We start from the raw sequence: 17,732 nt of genomic DNA, 5'->3' as shown, positions 1-17,732 counted from the left end.
TTTAAAGTAAACTAATGAATTCACAACTGAAAATCAATGTCTGTCTAGAAATAGAGTGATTCTGCCAAGGAGGAGCCAATGCTGGAACACAGGAGGAGTGGAGTGTTTCTAAGGTGGGATAGTACTGTGCTTAAACCCATGCACTTTGTGTAAGAGCTTGTTTGTTCTCCCCATGATTAAAGTATTCAGAGTCCTGCCACTATGTACTTGAAATTAGTCTGTTTCCTTTCTCTCCTTGCCACCGCTTGGTCAGACATTAATAACATGAGTTTTATAGAATGTAGGAGCTAATTAAAAGATTGTTACAGACTTTGCTAATTCCCAGTGAATTCTCAGAGCAGGTACATTTAGGCACTGTGTGATTTCTGTTCCACACCAGAGGTAAGTCTGAATCCAAAACTTAAAATCTTACCACTTGATGCTTTGTCTTGTGCCATGTAATCCTTGGGAGGAAGTTAATCAAATTTGTATAGACGTGTACTGGCTGCTTTTTAAATTTAAAAAGCAAGAATAAAGCACCCCGATTAGTCTCTGAGGTATCTCTAATTCTGAAAGCTAAGATGAGACCAATTCACTTTTTTTCTGTTCTCTGATCTGTCATCTTTTCACTGAGAGCGCCTAATGTGAAGCTAAAACTTGTATTTGTGGTCTTCAGTTCCGTATTTCTGCTTTTTCAGTCTCCAGTGGGAATTGAGGAAATTTAGCTCTTACTAAATGTTAGCTGATTAGAAACTTGTGTGCATGCATGTGTTCTTTTTAGTTGTATCGTACAGGTTCAGCAGAAGTGACTACATTCAAGATGTAGATTGCAGGTTGGTTGTCCCTGACATGTAAATAGGCAATGTATCTCAACTTACTTTCAGTAATGGTATCTCCTCTTGTTAGCTTTGGGCATGTTTAAGACAAGATCAGAAATCAGCTGAATTGAACTTAGATCTTCTAGCCTAACTGAAGCACGTGAGTAAAGCACTTTCAGTTTTAACTTTGAACTCTATAAAATTTTATAGAGAAAAGAGGCATGGTTAATACCTTTTTTTTTTTTTTAACTTCAGGTGAAATTTTTACATAGATCAGTGCTCAATTCTGGTTGACCTAGTTGACACGTTGGCAATTTGAAATTGTCTAATTTGCCAAGCCAAATTTTCTTTGGATACGAAAATGGTGCCTGTGGTTTTTTCTTTTAACCAGATCTTTATAAGAGTAAAGGTGGAAACATGGCATCATTATCATAAAAATGTAGAAAAGCAAGCTTATGACAAACATATCAAATTAACTTGTATTTTAAAGGTATATCCAAGATTATAAAAATATTTTTAATAAATTGGCTTAGGGCTTTGTAAGTTAGTAACATGCTTGGAAATAAACTTTAAAGAATGTAGGATTGATATCTATAGAGTTGATAATGTGTTTGCTGTGTGATAGTTTGGTATCTAGATACAGAATGACTGTCATTCTGTAGCTTCAGCAGGTAAGAAATAAATGTCAATGTAATTTCAAAACAGTACACAGCAAATAGACAAGTTGTCTGCTTGAGGCAGAAATGGTAGACAAAAGGAAACCACCTGAAAATTCCCATTAATTAGAAACTCAGGATTTCTTAGGGATGACTTTCTGTGAAGTCTGCTAGTTAAACTTGCTGTTGGGCATGAGTTTCATGGAGCTTTCCTGATGGCTTGCGAGGTCTTAATGTGAAGTCTTTCTTGCAGCAGAGCCATGGTGTGGTTGCAGAACCCTCAGCTTCAATTTCTCAAACACTCATCAAGCTTGGGATGTTTTGAATTAAATACTTTTTTGGCTCAGTGAAATACCATTTTCTGATAAGTTTATTTTTCCAACAGCTTTCCCCAAGATCTCCCTTTCAAGCAGAAGGCTTCATATTTCTGATTCTGCTAATCCAGGAAGTGTGCCAGACGAACTCATTCATTAGTTGACTGCTAGACTTTCATCCAGATGCTGGTTAGGCATGTGGTGCTGCACAGTAGGAAAGCAGTGCTGGGACCTGTTTGTTGTTAGAGACCTGCTGTGGACTTTGCTTTTCTGTGATGATTCAGTGAGCATCTAAATAGACATGCATGTAGGAATGAAGCCTTTCTCTAACAGTTTCCTTCTCTAAGGAAGTTACGAACTTGTAACCAACAGAAGTTGGCTGTACAGTTTGTAATAGCAGTTGGTATTGAGACTACCATAGAGTTAGGACTAGAACAAAGAAAAGCAGAAGCTTTGTCGGCAGAATTTTTAACCAATGCTAATGTGAAATGTATTTAAGGTCTCTTTGACCACAGGCTGAAGATGTCTCAATTCCATGTCCTGCTGCAGGGCTGGCTAGCTCAATAAGGTCCAAAAAGTGGTGAAAGTGGGGAGAGAAGTGGTAATAGATGATTCAGACAGTTTCTGGTCCCTTTATTCTGGGAGGTAGTGGATGCATCTTGCACTGAGTTACCTGGGCTTGGTCACCCATGTCTCTTTCAAGGAATGAAGCCTCAGTTCATGGATGGATTTCTGCCTGTTATGTGACACAGAGTTCTACTGCTTCAGTGCTGGTCACTATAAGCAGTAACAGAGGGCCATGCTTCCTTCATTGACTTGCAAGTATGTAAGGTAGAGATGTCTTGATGTCTGGTGAGATTCAGACCAATTCTAGATCTAAATGTCCCTGCATGACAGCTAGGATTACACTGTTTTTCCAAGAAATTAGAGTTTTTTAGAGTAAGTAAAATTCTAGTAACTGTCATTTAAAAAGCAGTTTTCTTTCCCTCTACCCCAATACTAGCTCAGTTACTTTTGAAATGCTTAAGGAAAAGACTTCAGATTACAAATAAAACTCTCAAAGTATCTTGCTGCTACTTTAGAGATTAAATCTAGTTTTGACAGTCTCTAAAGCAGCAATGTCTAGAAGCTGCAGTAAAAGGTGTCATGGGCTCTCCTTTTTAGGGGTCTACAAGGGCACATTTTTATTTACATAAAGAGTGCAGAGATACTTCCGTATTTCCTGAACCTTATCTCATTTCTCTTACTGTGATTTGTAAGTACCTGAAAAGTAGATATCAAACCTAATGCTGGTCTTGGCTACAGATTTGTAACCTACAAATCTGATTTATTTTTGCTCTGTTGGCTGCCACCCTTTTCTTTAAAATTGTTGAACAACTGGGGAGGGGGTGGGGAACACTTCCTCTCTTTGTTTTGGTCCTGAGGTATAGCCAGTGTCAGCCTCTAGCACTGCACGTTACTCCCTCTCTGCCTTCTGCTGAGCTGCTCAGTGGGTTAACTAGCTCTTTTGATGTACACGTTCTTCTTGGAAACTGTGCCATCGCTGTGCATCCCCTGGAGGAAGTACAACGTTAAGACTCAAAAGCATGATTTTTTTTTTATCCTAACTGCAAAGTAGCCTGTTAGAACTGAGGCTCTTCTGTAAGTTTCATTGCATGTCTCACTGACAAGTGTAGGCAATCTGTGGTCACCCAGTCTCATTCTCTGGCAGCAGCAGTGCCCTCAACCAGATTAATTTTTTGGGGTAAAGGTTTGCATTAGACAAATATCTTTCTTAGCTATGGTGCTGAATTTGTATTGAAGTCTAAATAGAGGATTTCCTCCCTTTCACACTGGAATCTCTGGTATGTTGGTTCCTGTTTGCTCAGGGATCTGAATCAATACAGTAAAGAAAATGAATGTATTAAGTTTAAATGTTTTAGAACTCTCTATCTTATATATATATATATATATATATATATTTTTTTTTAGTGCTGTAAGCAAAAACTGGGTTCAAACTGGGCATAATAGTGTAGAGCAGCCTCATCCCAATCCTACCACCCCCATGTGAAATCTGTCCTTAATTATGTTCCAAGAAGAATGTTCCAGGAAGAAAATGGGGCTATTTTTCACCTGAGGATCTGGCCAGCATTTTGTCAAGTCTTACTGAATAGATATCCTGTAGTGACATTGTAGATTGGGGTGGAGGAGGGAATAGGGAGTGGGATAGGAGGAGTAACACTCAAATGAAATTTTATTTTTGCTTCACTTGTCATGATCTAGACTTCGGGTATTTTACCGAACAATCTAGTTGTGTGTGATTTTTTTTTTTTTCTTACAATTTGTATAAATGGCAGAAATACTTTATTTACTTTAACTCAGTGCCTCAATGGTTTCATAACACAGTAGATCCTTTCCAATTTCATGTTATAGTAGGTTGTTGTTTTTTTTTTTTTTTAAAAAAAAAAAAAAAGTATGTGAAAATGATACCTGTATGTAAAGAGTAGATTTATGAATCCATCTATAGCTCGGGGGGGGGGGGCAGCCCCTACCCGTGGAAAGAAGGGGGTGGCAGAAGAAACCGAGAGATGTGAAGGTCAAATTTAAGTTACTCTGCTGAACACCTTGCTCTTTATTCTTATAAAATACGAAAGTAACTCTTGTCTGCAGAATATTCTCCTTTTATCAAGTTATGAGGGGGTTGCTGCTTGTATCAGAATGGGCTAAAGATAACCAGGTGTAATAGAGCAGGAGACTGAGAGAACTATTTAATGCTTTTCAGAAATTTGAATTAGTGGTACAAAAGTATCATAAAATGCCTTCTAAATCAGTCGAGAGTGGTCTGACAAACCAAAGGAACTTGGTGATGATTAATGAACATATGTTCTTAAAGGGTTTCATTTTTGATGCAATTAATTGTTTTTCCTGCTACTTAGAAACAGGAGACTTTCTTTATTTGGAGACAAAAAGGCAAAACTTATATGTAGATAATAATCTTTCAGAGGAACCAGTGACCTAGTGCATTGTCAAATACAGTGGCACACGGAGTGCAAGTAGCACCTGTGAAATGGGAGCATACACTTCGGAAAGCTTACTCATTTTACTCATCTTTTAATTTGTAATAATGTAAACATGAGCTCTGAGACCCATTCTTATCAAAGGGATAACCTGTCAAAGGAGTCATCTGCCTTTCTTTAAGTAAGCCAAAACAAATACTTTTTTTCCCCACTCTTGCACCTGTAACTTAAAGTAAGTATTGAAGAAATGACTTGAAAAGAAGAGAAGCAGAAGTTAGTCATTCCGAGACTGAGAGACTTAGTGTTCTGCATAGGTTACTTTTTTTTTTTAAAGCAATTGAAAATAAATCTAATGCCTGACAGGACTAAAGAAACTGGATTCTGTCTGTGGTATGACTTGGTTGAATCCAAGATAGCTGACTAATGCAAACTACAAAACTTCCTTCAGGTGCATTCCTGTACTGAGCCAAACTAAATCACGCAGTTGTGAAGCTGTATAGAATGGGGGCAAGTATATATAAGTGACAAGCCTCAGTTATTTTCATAAGCAGAACATCAGTATTGACTGGTGAAAGTTTTTGCTCACTGTGCATATTGCCTTGCCATGAAAGGCAATGAAATAAAATAAATACTGAAATAAAAGCATATGGGAGCAAAAGGAGGCTATCAGTTAAGGAGGTTAGTTATTGGTTATGACAGTCTGGGGTGTGCAGGGCCTGTCTTTTGATCCTTACTTGGCCATAATTTATTCCCAATGTGATTTTAGTTTCTGAAACGCCTCATATGGTTTGTGTAACAGTCTTCATAGATTAGGGAAACACCTCTTCAAAATACAGGTTGTGATCTATGACTTCAGGGTGGGAAGAGAACTTACATGAAGACCAGATAACGTTCACGGGCTCAAATTCAGAAGTAGGAATTAAACTTAGTTGTAATCGAGTCACTTAAGCCAGTAGGTGAAATAACACTACTATTACAGAAAACCAAAAAAGTTTCATTTTAATGCTGTCTGGTGGTATTGTGCTTGTGCATAAGCTCATTAAATATAATCCTATTGTTTGAATTTCCTAATTACATTTTGAAGACTCTTTTAATTTTTACAGTCCTTTAACAATTAAAATCAGCAGTCCTGAAACTATTTTAATGTTAGTTTTGGTTTTAAAAGCAGCATTAATTCTATGATTAATGTTGTTGATCTGTATGCTGCTTAGCATGTGCATTTTTCTTTTACTTTACATTTGATTTTATTATAATATCAAGTAAAAACTCAAAAAAAAAACACAAAAAAAAAAACACAACAAGGTGTATGCAAGTCTTCCTTGTTAGAAGCATGTTATTTAATGGAGGTGTTTCTTAAAACCAGAAGAGTGGTGAGTGGTAAGTAACAGAAGTGATATGGACTGTAGTAAACCAGCTTGAACCACTGTAATTCAGATGTGATTCCTAGTGTTGTAAGGCACAGGGTGGAGGAAGATGGAAATTAATGGGATACTAGAAGAGGGTAGGTTTGGATATAAGGAAGAAATTCTTTACTGTGAGGCACTGGCACATGTTGCCCAGAGGAGCTGTGGATGCCCTATTCCTGGCAGTGTTCAAGGCCAGGTTGGATGGGGCTTTGATCAACCTGGTCTGATGGGAGATGTCCCTGCCCATGGCTAGGGCGGGTGGGACTGAATGGTCTTTGAGGTCCCTCCCAACCCAAACCATTCAATGATACTAATAATTTTTAGATGCATGAAAATTGGGAGGATTACAACATCAATAATGAAGCGAACAGAGTTGTAGTTTAACAAAAGTGTGTTTTAGAGAAATGTGAGATCCTGTGGTGCCTTCAGAGGCTTCTGTACTAGGGCCCCCAGCATGAGAAAAGGATATGAATCTGTTAGAGTGGGCCCAGAAGAGGGCCGCAAAAATGATCATTGGGCTGGAGCACCTCTCCTGTGAAGAAAGGCTGAGGAAACTGGAGCTGTTCCTTCTGGAGAAGGCTTTAGGGAAACCTCACTGTGTCCTCTCAGTACTTAAATGGGACTTATAATGAAGATGGAGAGTGACTTTCTGCATGGGCAGACAGTGACAGGGCAAGGCAGAATGGTTTAACACTAAAACAGGAGAAATTTAAACTGTATGCTAGGAGGAAGTTCTCCCTCAGAGGGTAATGAGGCCCTGGCACAGGTTGCCCAGAGAGGCTGTGGATGTCCCATCCCTGGAGGCATTCAAGGCTAGGCTGGATGGGGCTTTGAGCTCCCTGGTCTGGTGGGAGATGCCAATAGCAGGGGGTTGGAATTAGGTGGTCTGTGAGGTCCCTTCCAACCTAAGCTGTTCTATGATTCTGTGATCCATTCTAATAGACTATAATAGACGTTTTTCACTTTGGTGCTGAAAAGATAAAGCAGCAAATGTGAATTGGTGAAGCGAGACTGTTAAACATCTCTCTTCCATTTAATTTTTTCTAAGTAAGGACTGTTTGTGTACTGCTTCTGTTATGTATCCAGTGATATGGGTAAAACAGTGTTTGAGTGGGGAAAAGTATCAGAAGTGAATGTATTTAGAAATATTTACTTTGAATTCTTTTTATCAGTATGTGCTTATACTTCTCTAAACTGGAAAAAGCTGCAGTAGATCGGGTGTGGGGAGAGGGAATGGCAGAGAGTGGAATGCCTATAAGCAGATGTTTTTTCTAGGTGACATGTCGCAAGGTCATTTGTGTGGCCAGATTTTGGATTATAGGGGTTTTCTTCCCTGACATTCCTTCCATTCCTTCCCTTTCTCCTTTCCCCTTTCCTCTCTCCTCCTTGGTGGCTACAGTGGAGTAGCTAGCTATGTGGCTTCCTGGGTCCCTGTTACAAGTGGCTGTAGACCAACACCTCCATATACCTTGCCTCAATTGCGGATACTGGAGTTTTCCTAAGTTTTTGTGAGACCCTTCACTGAGATTTAGTATTAACGTGTTCTAGTGTAGAACAGAAGAGTAAGGAAAAAAGCATAGTTTGTTTTTACCAAAAGATGATTAAATTGTAGTGAAGTGTCTCAAATACAGTGACTTTGTATCATCACCACCACCCAAAAAAAAGTACACCTTTGTAGCTGAAGTGTAGGATTGGAATACTGCTGAAACAGGATTATGTAAAATGGGACAGGGGGGAGGGAATGGATGACAACCAAAAGAGATAAGAAGGAATGGAAGTCAAGGATGGATGTAAATACCTGCTTTTATAAAATAGGTATTCCTTTGGAAAAGAAAAGATGCAAATACTGAGTTAATATGACAATAAACTGGGGGGGTTGGACCCAATGATCTTTTTGAGGTCCCTTCCAACCCCTACAGTTCTGTGATTCTGTGATAAAACAAGACTAACGGAATATAGAAGTGAATTTGATGTAGAGTATATAAAACACTTCAATATAACCTGCACACATACTACTAGTCGCATTCCCAACCGTGTAATGACTCTCTAGCTTCAGACCTGCCAAGTGGTATGTTTGAAAGTGGTACTCCAATGCCAACTTCTATTTGTTACATGACATGTATTCTTCTTGGATGTTCTCCTAAGGCTTGGTCATTTGAAGAAACTTGTTAGAAACATGCTTGCAGGCTCAGCTGTGGGATGCTACTGGAGATGTGTCCCTGCTTATGCCGCTTTTTTGGGGGTGGTAGAAGCCTTGCTTTTGTGTTGTCCTGTCTTTACCCTCTCTGTTGTTCTCCTACTTTCTGGGCTTCAGGCTGCATTTCCTTGGCAAATCCTTGGATTTTGAAACTGTCATTACCAGGCAAGCCTGTTGGCAATGAGGATTTTCATTACCAAATGGATCCTGTTTCTCTTGAGCACTTTCTCAGGGAGACTCTTATTGCCATAAAATCTGAAGTTCTGCCTGCAGCCAGATAACCAGATGCTTACTCCCAGCATGTGTTTGTTCTTGTCAAAGCCTTTTCCCTGGATCACCACCAGTGTCCTTCCTATTGTTCCAGGATATCTATAGTGAATATTGATTGCTGAAGATCTCCCTTGGCAGTATCGTAGTGACCAAGCACCGCATTATAACATTGAATATGGCCAGGCGAACTGTAAAAAAAAAAAAAAATATATATATATACACACATATATAAAAAAAAAAAAAAAATCTCTTAGCTATATCCTATATCAGGACCCCAGGCAAACAGACCTCTGCAGCCAACCAGACAGTATGTCCCATATGTAGAAGCCTTCACCCCACACATACAGAAGTCTGCAGCCACTGTTGGTCACTGCTTCTTTTTAGTGGCTTTGGTTGTGGACCCATGATTCAGGCTTAGATGCCAAACCTGGCAGAACTTCCTTCTGACCTGTTCTCTAGGCTGTGTGCCTGTTCAGTGCCTAAAGAACTACCGATGGAAAAAGAGAGCCCTCTTCCTGTAGCTGGAAGTCACAGCTTCCAGCAACCATGTCCTGGGAGTCCTTATTCTAGCCCTGAGCAAGGAAAGCAACAGATTTGGGAGAGGATGATCATAAGGGGGTTAAGGAAGAAATATGTGTTGTAGGGGAAGTTGACAGCTTTGTTCAGAAAACTGTGGAAACATTTTTCCTTAACTGTCAAAAGATTAACAGTATCATAAACTTATGCTTATGAAAATTGTTGGAGGAATGTGACTTGGATCATAATGGATGTCAAGTAATTGATAGAGCTGATACTACTTTTATGTAAAGATATAAGAAGACAAGTAACACAATAAATGTGCTAGAGGTAAAAGGAGTTAAGTTGATAGACTAGGGCATTGCAAGATGATAAAGCATGGTGTTTCTCTTCAGTTTGGAGCCAAAAAATTGTCCAGGATAAATTCACAGTAGTTGTGAAAGGCAGTTTAGAGTCAAGCCACCAAAAGACTGATATGAAGACATCTGTAAAATGAACTTAGAACAGATTTTTTGATTGTTTGCTGGAAAGGTGTATCAATAAAGGTGTATAAGTACTTATACAGGTGTATAAGTAAAGTGTATTTGACCAGTGTCTGTAGGCTCTTCAGGTTTTGAAGAGTTCCAAAACTACTACTTACGTTTCCAATGAAACATAGATTTGTTTAAATTCCTGGGCTCAGGTGGTTACATTTCATGAAATGTTGTTGGCATGTATTCATCAGCAGTAGTAAGTCAAACCTGTGGCCGCATGGGGAAGCTCTGGTAAGAGAAGGGTAGGATGGAACCCAGTTTGGTGAAACATCAGTGAAGTGGATTGGTGCCTGCTTTGTTCAGAAGCAAAAACCATAAAAGCCAACTGTGCTATTTACCATTTATAACACAAGATGCATGGAAAGCAGTTTTGGAAAGAAGAACAGTTTTGCAGAGCTAGAAAGTACTAAAAAAATTGGAGTTAGTACTTGTTCTGGAATAAGCCCAGCTGTTTCCAAGCAATGCTCCAGTGAATTGTAACTTGCAAGAATCTAAGCACTGGCTAGCTGCTGAGCCTAAGTGGCTTGCTGTTTATAACATTACACTGCTTTTCTTATTATGATTTCACTTTTTTCAGGTGGTTATTTGGGGAATTGCATCTCAATTTAACATTTCTTCTCTTGCCCTTGAAGTCAGAAGAGCTAGGAGTCTGTGCAGTATGATCTGAATTGATATAATGTTGAATCTCAGGGTCAGTGGATGATATTTTAATATAATTTTTAGTGTGTACTTGGACTTTGGATTTTTGTTTTTTCTAGCTTTTGTAGCTGTGTTTAAAAAAAAAAAAAAAAAAAAACACCTGAGAAGAGAGTGGTTCTGTCCATTACCTTGTGCTGTTGTATAAGACTATATTTATTGGAGGAAAAAAAAACAGAAACCTAGAATAGAAGTATATTTATTTCTATCTCAAATTGTAAAATTATAGTAGGTACTAGTCAATTTAATAATATACATATAATTCATGTATAAAACCCATGGAATTATACAAAATTAAAAGGTAATTTTTAACACAATGTGACCTGTCAGGCTGAACAGCTCCTATAGTTAAAGTAACTTGTCTATGTTAGGATTTTAAATTATTAAATATCCACTATACCTCATATAGCATGTTAATTCCTCCTCATACTAGTGTACATAAGATCTAAACCAGAAAGTAAACGTTGTCTGTGATAGAGAGCATCATGGGTGATGAGCAGATTTATAATTAGAAGTGTTCTGTGCTGATGGTAGGCAGATGTTTCCTGAAGATACTGGTGGTATCTTTCATGTAGTAGGATGATAAAATAGTCTTGCAAAGTGCTGTCTTCATACTCAAGACCTGTTCATATTAAAGAATGAGAACCTTCAAATGCTGCTTTGAATTATCCTCTTAGTTGAAAATAGGCTTATTATATAGGAGTCTGTAGGAGAGAAGAGAGGGCACATGAAAATTATTTCTATATTGAACAAAACTTCCGTTTTACTGATGTTACAAATTCTGACTGTTTCATTAGTTTTCCAACATGTCCTCTTCCTTTTTTTGTTTGTTGCAGACAGCTAACGATTGATTAACTTATTTCCTGCTGCAGTGTGTGCTTTTACCAAATACCTAAAACAGACTAGCTAGTAAATCTGGAAAATAATTGGATTTATTTAATCCTCAATTTTAAAATGTTTTTTATACAGAACTATCATCAGAAGCAAATAAGCTTTCTTTTCTTTTATTTGTAGAATACTAGCCTACTCATATAATGTAATTTTTTGTGAGCCTAAATGAGAAGCTTCTGATTCTGAAATCCTGTGTCCTCCTGCCCTCTTCTTCCCAACTTCTAATTCTCAGTGTAAGAAAGACTTACTCTACTAGTGTAGAGCTATGAGGTTAATCTTCCAACCCTTAAGATTCTATAGTAGTTATTTTAAGTCTAATGAGGTTGTTGGGGCATGGCTTAATAGGCTGACTGTGTGCAGATGGCAATTGCCTTGTCTTATGTTTATCTTCTAATTCTGCTGAATGGTACTATAGTGTCAGGAATAAACAGACTCGTGTGATAAATGTAACGATTTTTGAAATTGCTCTTGGAATTTGAGAGAATGTCTGTTGCCAGTGTTCTCAAACTTGCGTTCTTTTTATAAGAAACCTTTGATTAACTGTTCTAAATGTTTCTTTTGTTTCCAGGTTTTGAAAGTATTTTAGAAGGGCTTTATGGACCAAGGCTACGAAGAGACCTCAGTTTATTTGAAGGTAAATAAGCCAGCTTTTAGTGGGATGATCTTCATTTGCAAATTTTCTTTTAATTAGAGGCATTTTAAAGCATGTAAAGTTTATTTAAAAAATAACCTTTTGGTTTTGTTTCCAACTTATTTTTCATCATGCTCATGTCAGTACTGTGCATGAGCAAAATATTAGCTAAAATGGTACCTAAGCAATCTTATGTAAGGAAATTTGGGATTAGTTAAGCTCTCATGAAAAAAAAATTTCTGGAATATTGTAATTCTGGCTTTATTTTTTAGACAGCTTTTAGAAACTAAGCTGAGCAGCTTGTCTTCCCTATCAATAGTAATTGGAAAAAGGAAGATTATGAATGCTTGTTTGCTTTTTGTAGTAGTCAAGAAAGCTTAATCTTTTCTATTAAAAAAAAAATATATGCACTAGACTTTTGTAAGACATATTCTTATTCAAAATGGGTTTGGTTTTCTTGGAATAAGTGTTAATAAATAGTTAACTAAAGATCCAGATGTTATCAGTCTTGAACAAAAGCAGGGAAAGAAAATCCAGCACGAAACTGCCTTGAAGTGTTGAAAGAGATGTACTGTCAAAATTATTTTCATGGCTTTAAAAAAAAAAAAAAAAGCATTATTTGTTACCAAACCTTCAAAATGTTCTGTTTAATTTCCTTACAGTTTTGATAGTTCATAAAGTTTTGTAATTAATATACTGCTAGTACATTAGCCAGTGTGTCATATACTGTGTATGTTTGCTTATAATAGATTTGGAATGATTGTTTTTAACTTGGCTGGGGTTTTGTCCTCTTTGTATTGTGTAAGTTCCTTGGCCTGTATCATATGCATAACACTATTTTCAAGGGAAGGGAGAGAACTTGAAATACTACTTTACTGCTATTTTAAGAGTAACTTTCTACCACTTACAAAGCTAAGCATAACACTAGTCAGACTCTTAAAAATGTTCAAGAAATTTGTAAATTTGGGCTAGAGCTTATTTTCTTGAGTGGTACTTCCATCTCCTGTGATAAAAACAAGCCCATTATGCTTTGGAAAGGAAACAGGGCAATGTTGATCTTGTAATAGTGTACAATATCGTTTTCTTGTTGTAATTCTAATAGGTTGCTATATGTTAGGCTTCACATTGATTAGTGATTGAAGCTTTATTATTCTCTTGCATCAAAGGGTTTACAGTTTGAAAGGAAACTCAGGACATTTTTGGGCTTTTGCATAAGGTGACAAAGCACCAAGCAAATGACCACAGTGTAAGCATTACAGCTAAAGGATCCCAATAGTCCACCATAAAGTGTTACGCTACCACTTCAGAGTTGCTTCATGTTTGCTGCTTCCTTTCTTAAGGGAAAAGTTTCAGTTTATTTATCTCATGCTGTTGAAGATTCCTTGTGGCCTTCTGTTTAAGGTGATCTACTATTTCCATTGTTTGTCTGAATGCTCTAGTGGATCTTTGTCCCTGCAGGTTAATGTGTATCTAAAACATAGGATTTTATGTGATTTCTTTTTTCCTTATCTGAACGTCAGTAATGTACCTGAATTTTGAACAGTTAGAGCTTCTTTCTGTGTTTGACACCTATAAAATTGGTTTTATTGCTGGAGCAACTGCAGAAGAGATGAAGGATGATGGGATTCCCACCTCACCTTATTATTTTACATTCATTTTTTTGATATAGATACTACAACAGTTTGAAAGAGACTTGCTATGTTCTCTATAAATACAGTAGAAGCAGACATCTTAGGATTTAGGGCTGTTTCTAAACTGACATCTGAATTGCATTATAAAGATTAATACAATCTTGAGTAAGATTGACAATAAATCTTCCCCGTCATAATTCAAGTGCCGTTTTTTCCATTTTTACAGGTAATGAAACTAAGACAAATTTGACTCACTTCAAAGTATGTCATTGGTATATAGAATAGAAGCCACATTTTTAGGCTGTTAGCAACATTCTGTAAGGTGTCCATTTTGCTCATCATGACCACTGGATCGCTGCTATCAGTATTGTCAACATGCACCATTATGCTTTGTTAGCAGGAGAGTATGTTTCTTTGAATAAAGCTTAAGAAATTAAATGTCTTCCCTATCCAGAAATTTGTGAGAATCAACTGAAGTACATGCCTCTTACCTACAATACCATTTTTCTCTTATTGTTCATTCTTATGTTTTTGTGTAACAAAAAAATGCATAAAATTTAATATATATTAATGGTATATTTCTTCCTTAATTGTGTGTTGAAATAGTATTTGATCTATAGATTAAATTACTGTAATTAAAGCTGCTTGAGTTAAAAAAAAAAAAATTTAAATGGTAAAAGGTACATTTTTAGTTTTGCTAGTCCTCTTTTTCTTACCTTTCAAAGAAAATGTCTTGTAAGCCTTAAACTTTCTTACTAAGCAACAAACTAATTGAACGACCCCACCCATGGTAACAGATGATGATCTGATGGCAAGTTTTTTTCATAATCTTAAAATTCTTACATGTTGTTTATGTAGGACTTGTTTGCTTAAATGATTATCGTTACCTCTATTATTCATCACCATTTTTTTCCTGACTGCTTTGATAGTGTATCTTCTGGTTGCAGAGGTGTCAAGTCTTATCTCGGCATCCAGCCTTGGTCCTGCTCAGAACTTCTCAAGTCTTCTTGTGTCACTGAATCTTTTAGGGCTTCCTAATCCTTTGCTTAATAGCCATTTTCAGCTAAGTAGATTCACATGTAAATTGTTACTCTTTACATTCTACTTCTGCATATTCAGTTAAACTGTTAAAAAGCTTTTCTTCTGAGATGTGTATATTCTCTTGGGATTATGTGCTGGGATTTGGGGTGAGATTTGAGGAAGGGGTTCTGTTCTTCTATGGACAGAGGGAAAACACTGTATTGTGGGTAAAACAGAGCTCTTGCCATTCTTCCTCTGCCAGGGGAAAAAAACAACTTTATATAGGACAAAAGGCTTGTTTGAGGGTGTGCTGTGTTCTCTTTCATTGAGCTTTTCTTGAATATTTATTTATAGTGGAGGTAATGGGATGAAAATTTACATTTGAAACACAAATCTTTTAGTCATAGTCAAGTTTTTATGAAATTAAAAAGATGAAGGAACATGATAATCACCTCAGATACTTCAATTTTATTATTAAGAATCAGCAGTGCCATATGAAAAAGGGGATTTGTTTGAAATTGTGACAAATTGCCAGAACATTTGTAGGGACATTGTAATCATGCAGAAAATCCTGGGAAGTGTGAGTCGGACTTCTTTTTAGGTTTAGTAGATGATTTCACATTTTAAGAGAGAAATATGAAAGCCAGTTGGTACTACAGATGTCTGTTAACTTAATTCAGCATGACTTCGGAGGAAAAAAATGGGAGGAAACAAACATTTGAATGGCTTAAGAACTGAAAACAGGTGGTAACTTTTGTCAAAGGCCCTTATTAAACCTATTTCCCTTTTTTATTAAATAGCTTTGCACTACGTGACATTGGTTTGAAGTAGTAGTCTGAACTATGCCATAATATCAAAATACTCTTTGCACAGTCCAGCAACTTTTTCTCATGGGCTGGCTGCTGTTTTAAATTGTCACCAAATCTTTTATCAGCTGATCCCAAACAAGATAAAATGGGGGAATGGATGATTGTGATCCTAAATTAAATGCCTGTAAGAGAGACAACCATACTCTCCGAAAGATCAGAGGCACAGATGGCCTATCTGTAGTTAAAAACTAATACTGACATCAGTATGTTTCCTCTGATGGTGACCTGAGACTGTTGTGTGCCTGACACTTGATGTATTTGACACATCAAGCAACAGCCCTGGCAGTTGCTTCTGGGAATTTGCTGTTTTATTGTGTTTGTTTTGTTTTGTTTGTGTTTTTTTTTTTTTTTTGGATAAGCACCGGTCTGAGGTGAAGAATAAGATACTTGGTTGTGTGTTTTGTTGGTGGTGATTTTTGTTCTTTTTTGAGGGGGGGGGGGATACTCTTTCAAAAGATACCTGTGGGGCATGAAGTAAATTGCAATGAGTCTAGGTCTACAGCTGCTGTAACATTAACTAATGAAAGACTGGATGTAAAGGCAAGCATGTGTACTTAGTTCCTTTCATCATTAATGCACACAAGTTTATTTGACTTCTTGACTTTGCTGTGCTGATGCTGAAAGTCTGCAGCTCTGAAGAAAGGTGTCAGAGGATGGTTTGGAAATAATTTTATAGCAAAGAGCCTTCTCTTCTCTTTACTACTTATCTTTTTTCCTGAAGCATGACTTGAATTTTAGGGGACAGTCCCTGGGAGAGCATTTAGGCTTTCTCTTTGCATCAGTATTATGATTTTTAACCACTATTTGCCAGGTAACAACAATTTGTTCTTTTCCTTGTTAAGTTCCAAAGTACTTCTGTTAGAGAAGCCCAGAATTGATCAATCGCCTCTAGATTTTTGAGTCTTTATTCTGATAGCAGTGTTCTCCAGCTCACTGAATTCTTATGTTATACTCTTATTCTTAATACAATACCTTGTACATGATTTACACTTCTTTGAATAAACTTAGTGTGATGCAGACCTTACACCTCTTAAGTGGTGTTTGCTTGGTCCACAGAAGGATTGTTCTCCAATTAGACTTTTACCAGTAGAACTTCAGGGTTCCAAGGCAGAAGAATTACTCTGCTAAATTTACTAGCTATGTTGGAATTGCACACATAATCCCAAGTATAAGTAGTCACACTGGATTAGATTCCTATTGTGATTTGCAAGGAAAACTATGAAAACATGAAGTTCTTATGAATGTATATAATGTTTGAATCTTTTTATGTGCAGACATCCTGAAAGAATAGTTCTGACAATCAGGGTTGTCTAGATTAATTTAGCAAAAATGATGTGCTGTTTTTCTTACTGTGCAGTTGGAGAAATCCCATGTCTTTTTTTTTTTGATCATCAGCTGTCCAACCCGTCAAAACTGCTGGTTTGCATCCCTGGAAGTATATAACATGTTAATACAGAATTCTGCTCTAAATTAGCATTTGACAGCTGAGATAATAACCCAAGTAACTTGGTATTATTATTTAAATCTAGTTATGTTTGTATTTAACTTCAGAACATTTTTTTATTCATTTTATTTTCTGGCTCCTCTGTGCCTATTTGGGAAAATAAACAAACAAAAAAAACAACCTGCAGAGCACTTGTAAGAGAGGAATGGGGATGGAGGGGGATGTCAGAAACGTTCCAGAAACACCACGGAGAGAGAAAGGGAGGAGGGAGAGGAGGTTCTCCAGGTGCTGGAGCAGAGATGTCACTGCATTAGCCTGTGGAGGGGACCACAGTGAAGTGGAAAGCTCCTGTAGCCCTTGGAGAACTGCACCAGAGCAGGTACCTTTGCTGCACCCCAGTGGAAGACCCTATGCCACAGCAGGTGGCCTGAAAAGGAAACTGGAGCCCTTGGAGAGGCCACACAGGTGCAGGTTTTCTGGAAGGAACTGTGGCCCTTGGGGTACCCCTGCTGGAGCAGTCTTTTCCGAAGGACTTCCCTGTGGGCAGAAGCTGCTCTTTGAGCTGCAGCCTGTAGAAAGGACCCATGCTGGAGCAGTTTAAGAAGCCTTGTAGTCTGTGGGAAGGTTCCTGTGCTGGAGCAGGGGAAAAATGTGAGAAACAAGAAGCAGCAGAGAACAACTCTTACAAACTGATGGCAACCCCTGTACCCCTATCTTCCTTGCCCTGTTTGGGATCAGGAAGGAGATTGAGTTTGGAAGGAAAGACTGATTGTGAAGAAGGCGGGGAAAGGTGTTTAGTTTCACCATGTTGTCATTATGGAAATTGTTTTAAATGGCAATAAATTCAATTTACTTTCTTTTTCAA

The 17,732-nt window shown here is 37.5% G+C and overlaps 1 protein-coding gene across 7 annotated transcripts in view; it reads left to right on the top strand.

The window, feature by feature from the left end:
- The window catches only part of LCORL (ligand dependent nuclear receptor corepressor like), a 78,883-nt gene that overhangs the window by 12,959 nt on the left and 48,192 nt on the right, over window positions 1–17,732 (top strand). For all 7 annotated transcript variants that reach the window (XM_084517338.1, XM_084517334.1, XM_084517333.1 and 4 more), the window contains exon 2: window positions 11,841–11,906. In XM_084517338.1, the coding sequence (XP_084373464.1) occupies window positions 11,841–11,906 (66 nt within the window). The remainder of the gene's footprint in view (window positions 1–11,840; window positions 11,907–17,732) is intronic.

Source organism: Aythya ferina, assembly GCF_964211825.1.
Source record: "Aythya ferina genome assembly, chromosome: 4".
NCBI lineage: Eukaryota > Metazoa > Chordata > Aves > Anseriformes > Anatidae > Aythya > Aythya ferina.
The sequence above is the reverse complement of the archived record's forward strand: the minus strand, read 5'-3'. Positions and strand labels throughout refer to the sequence as shown.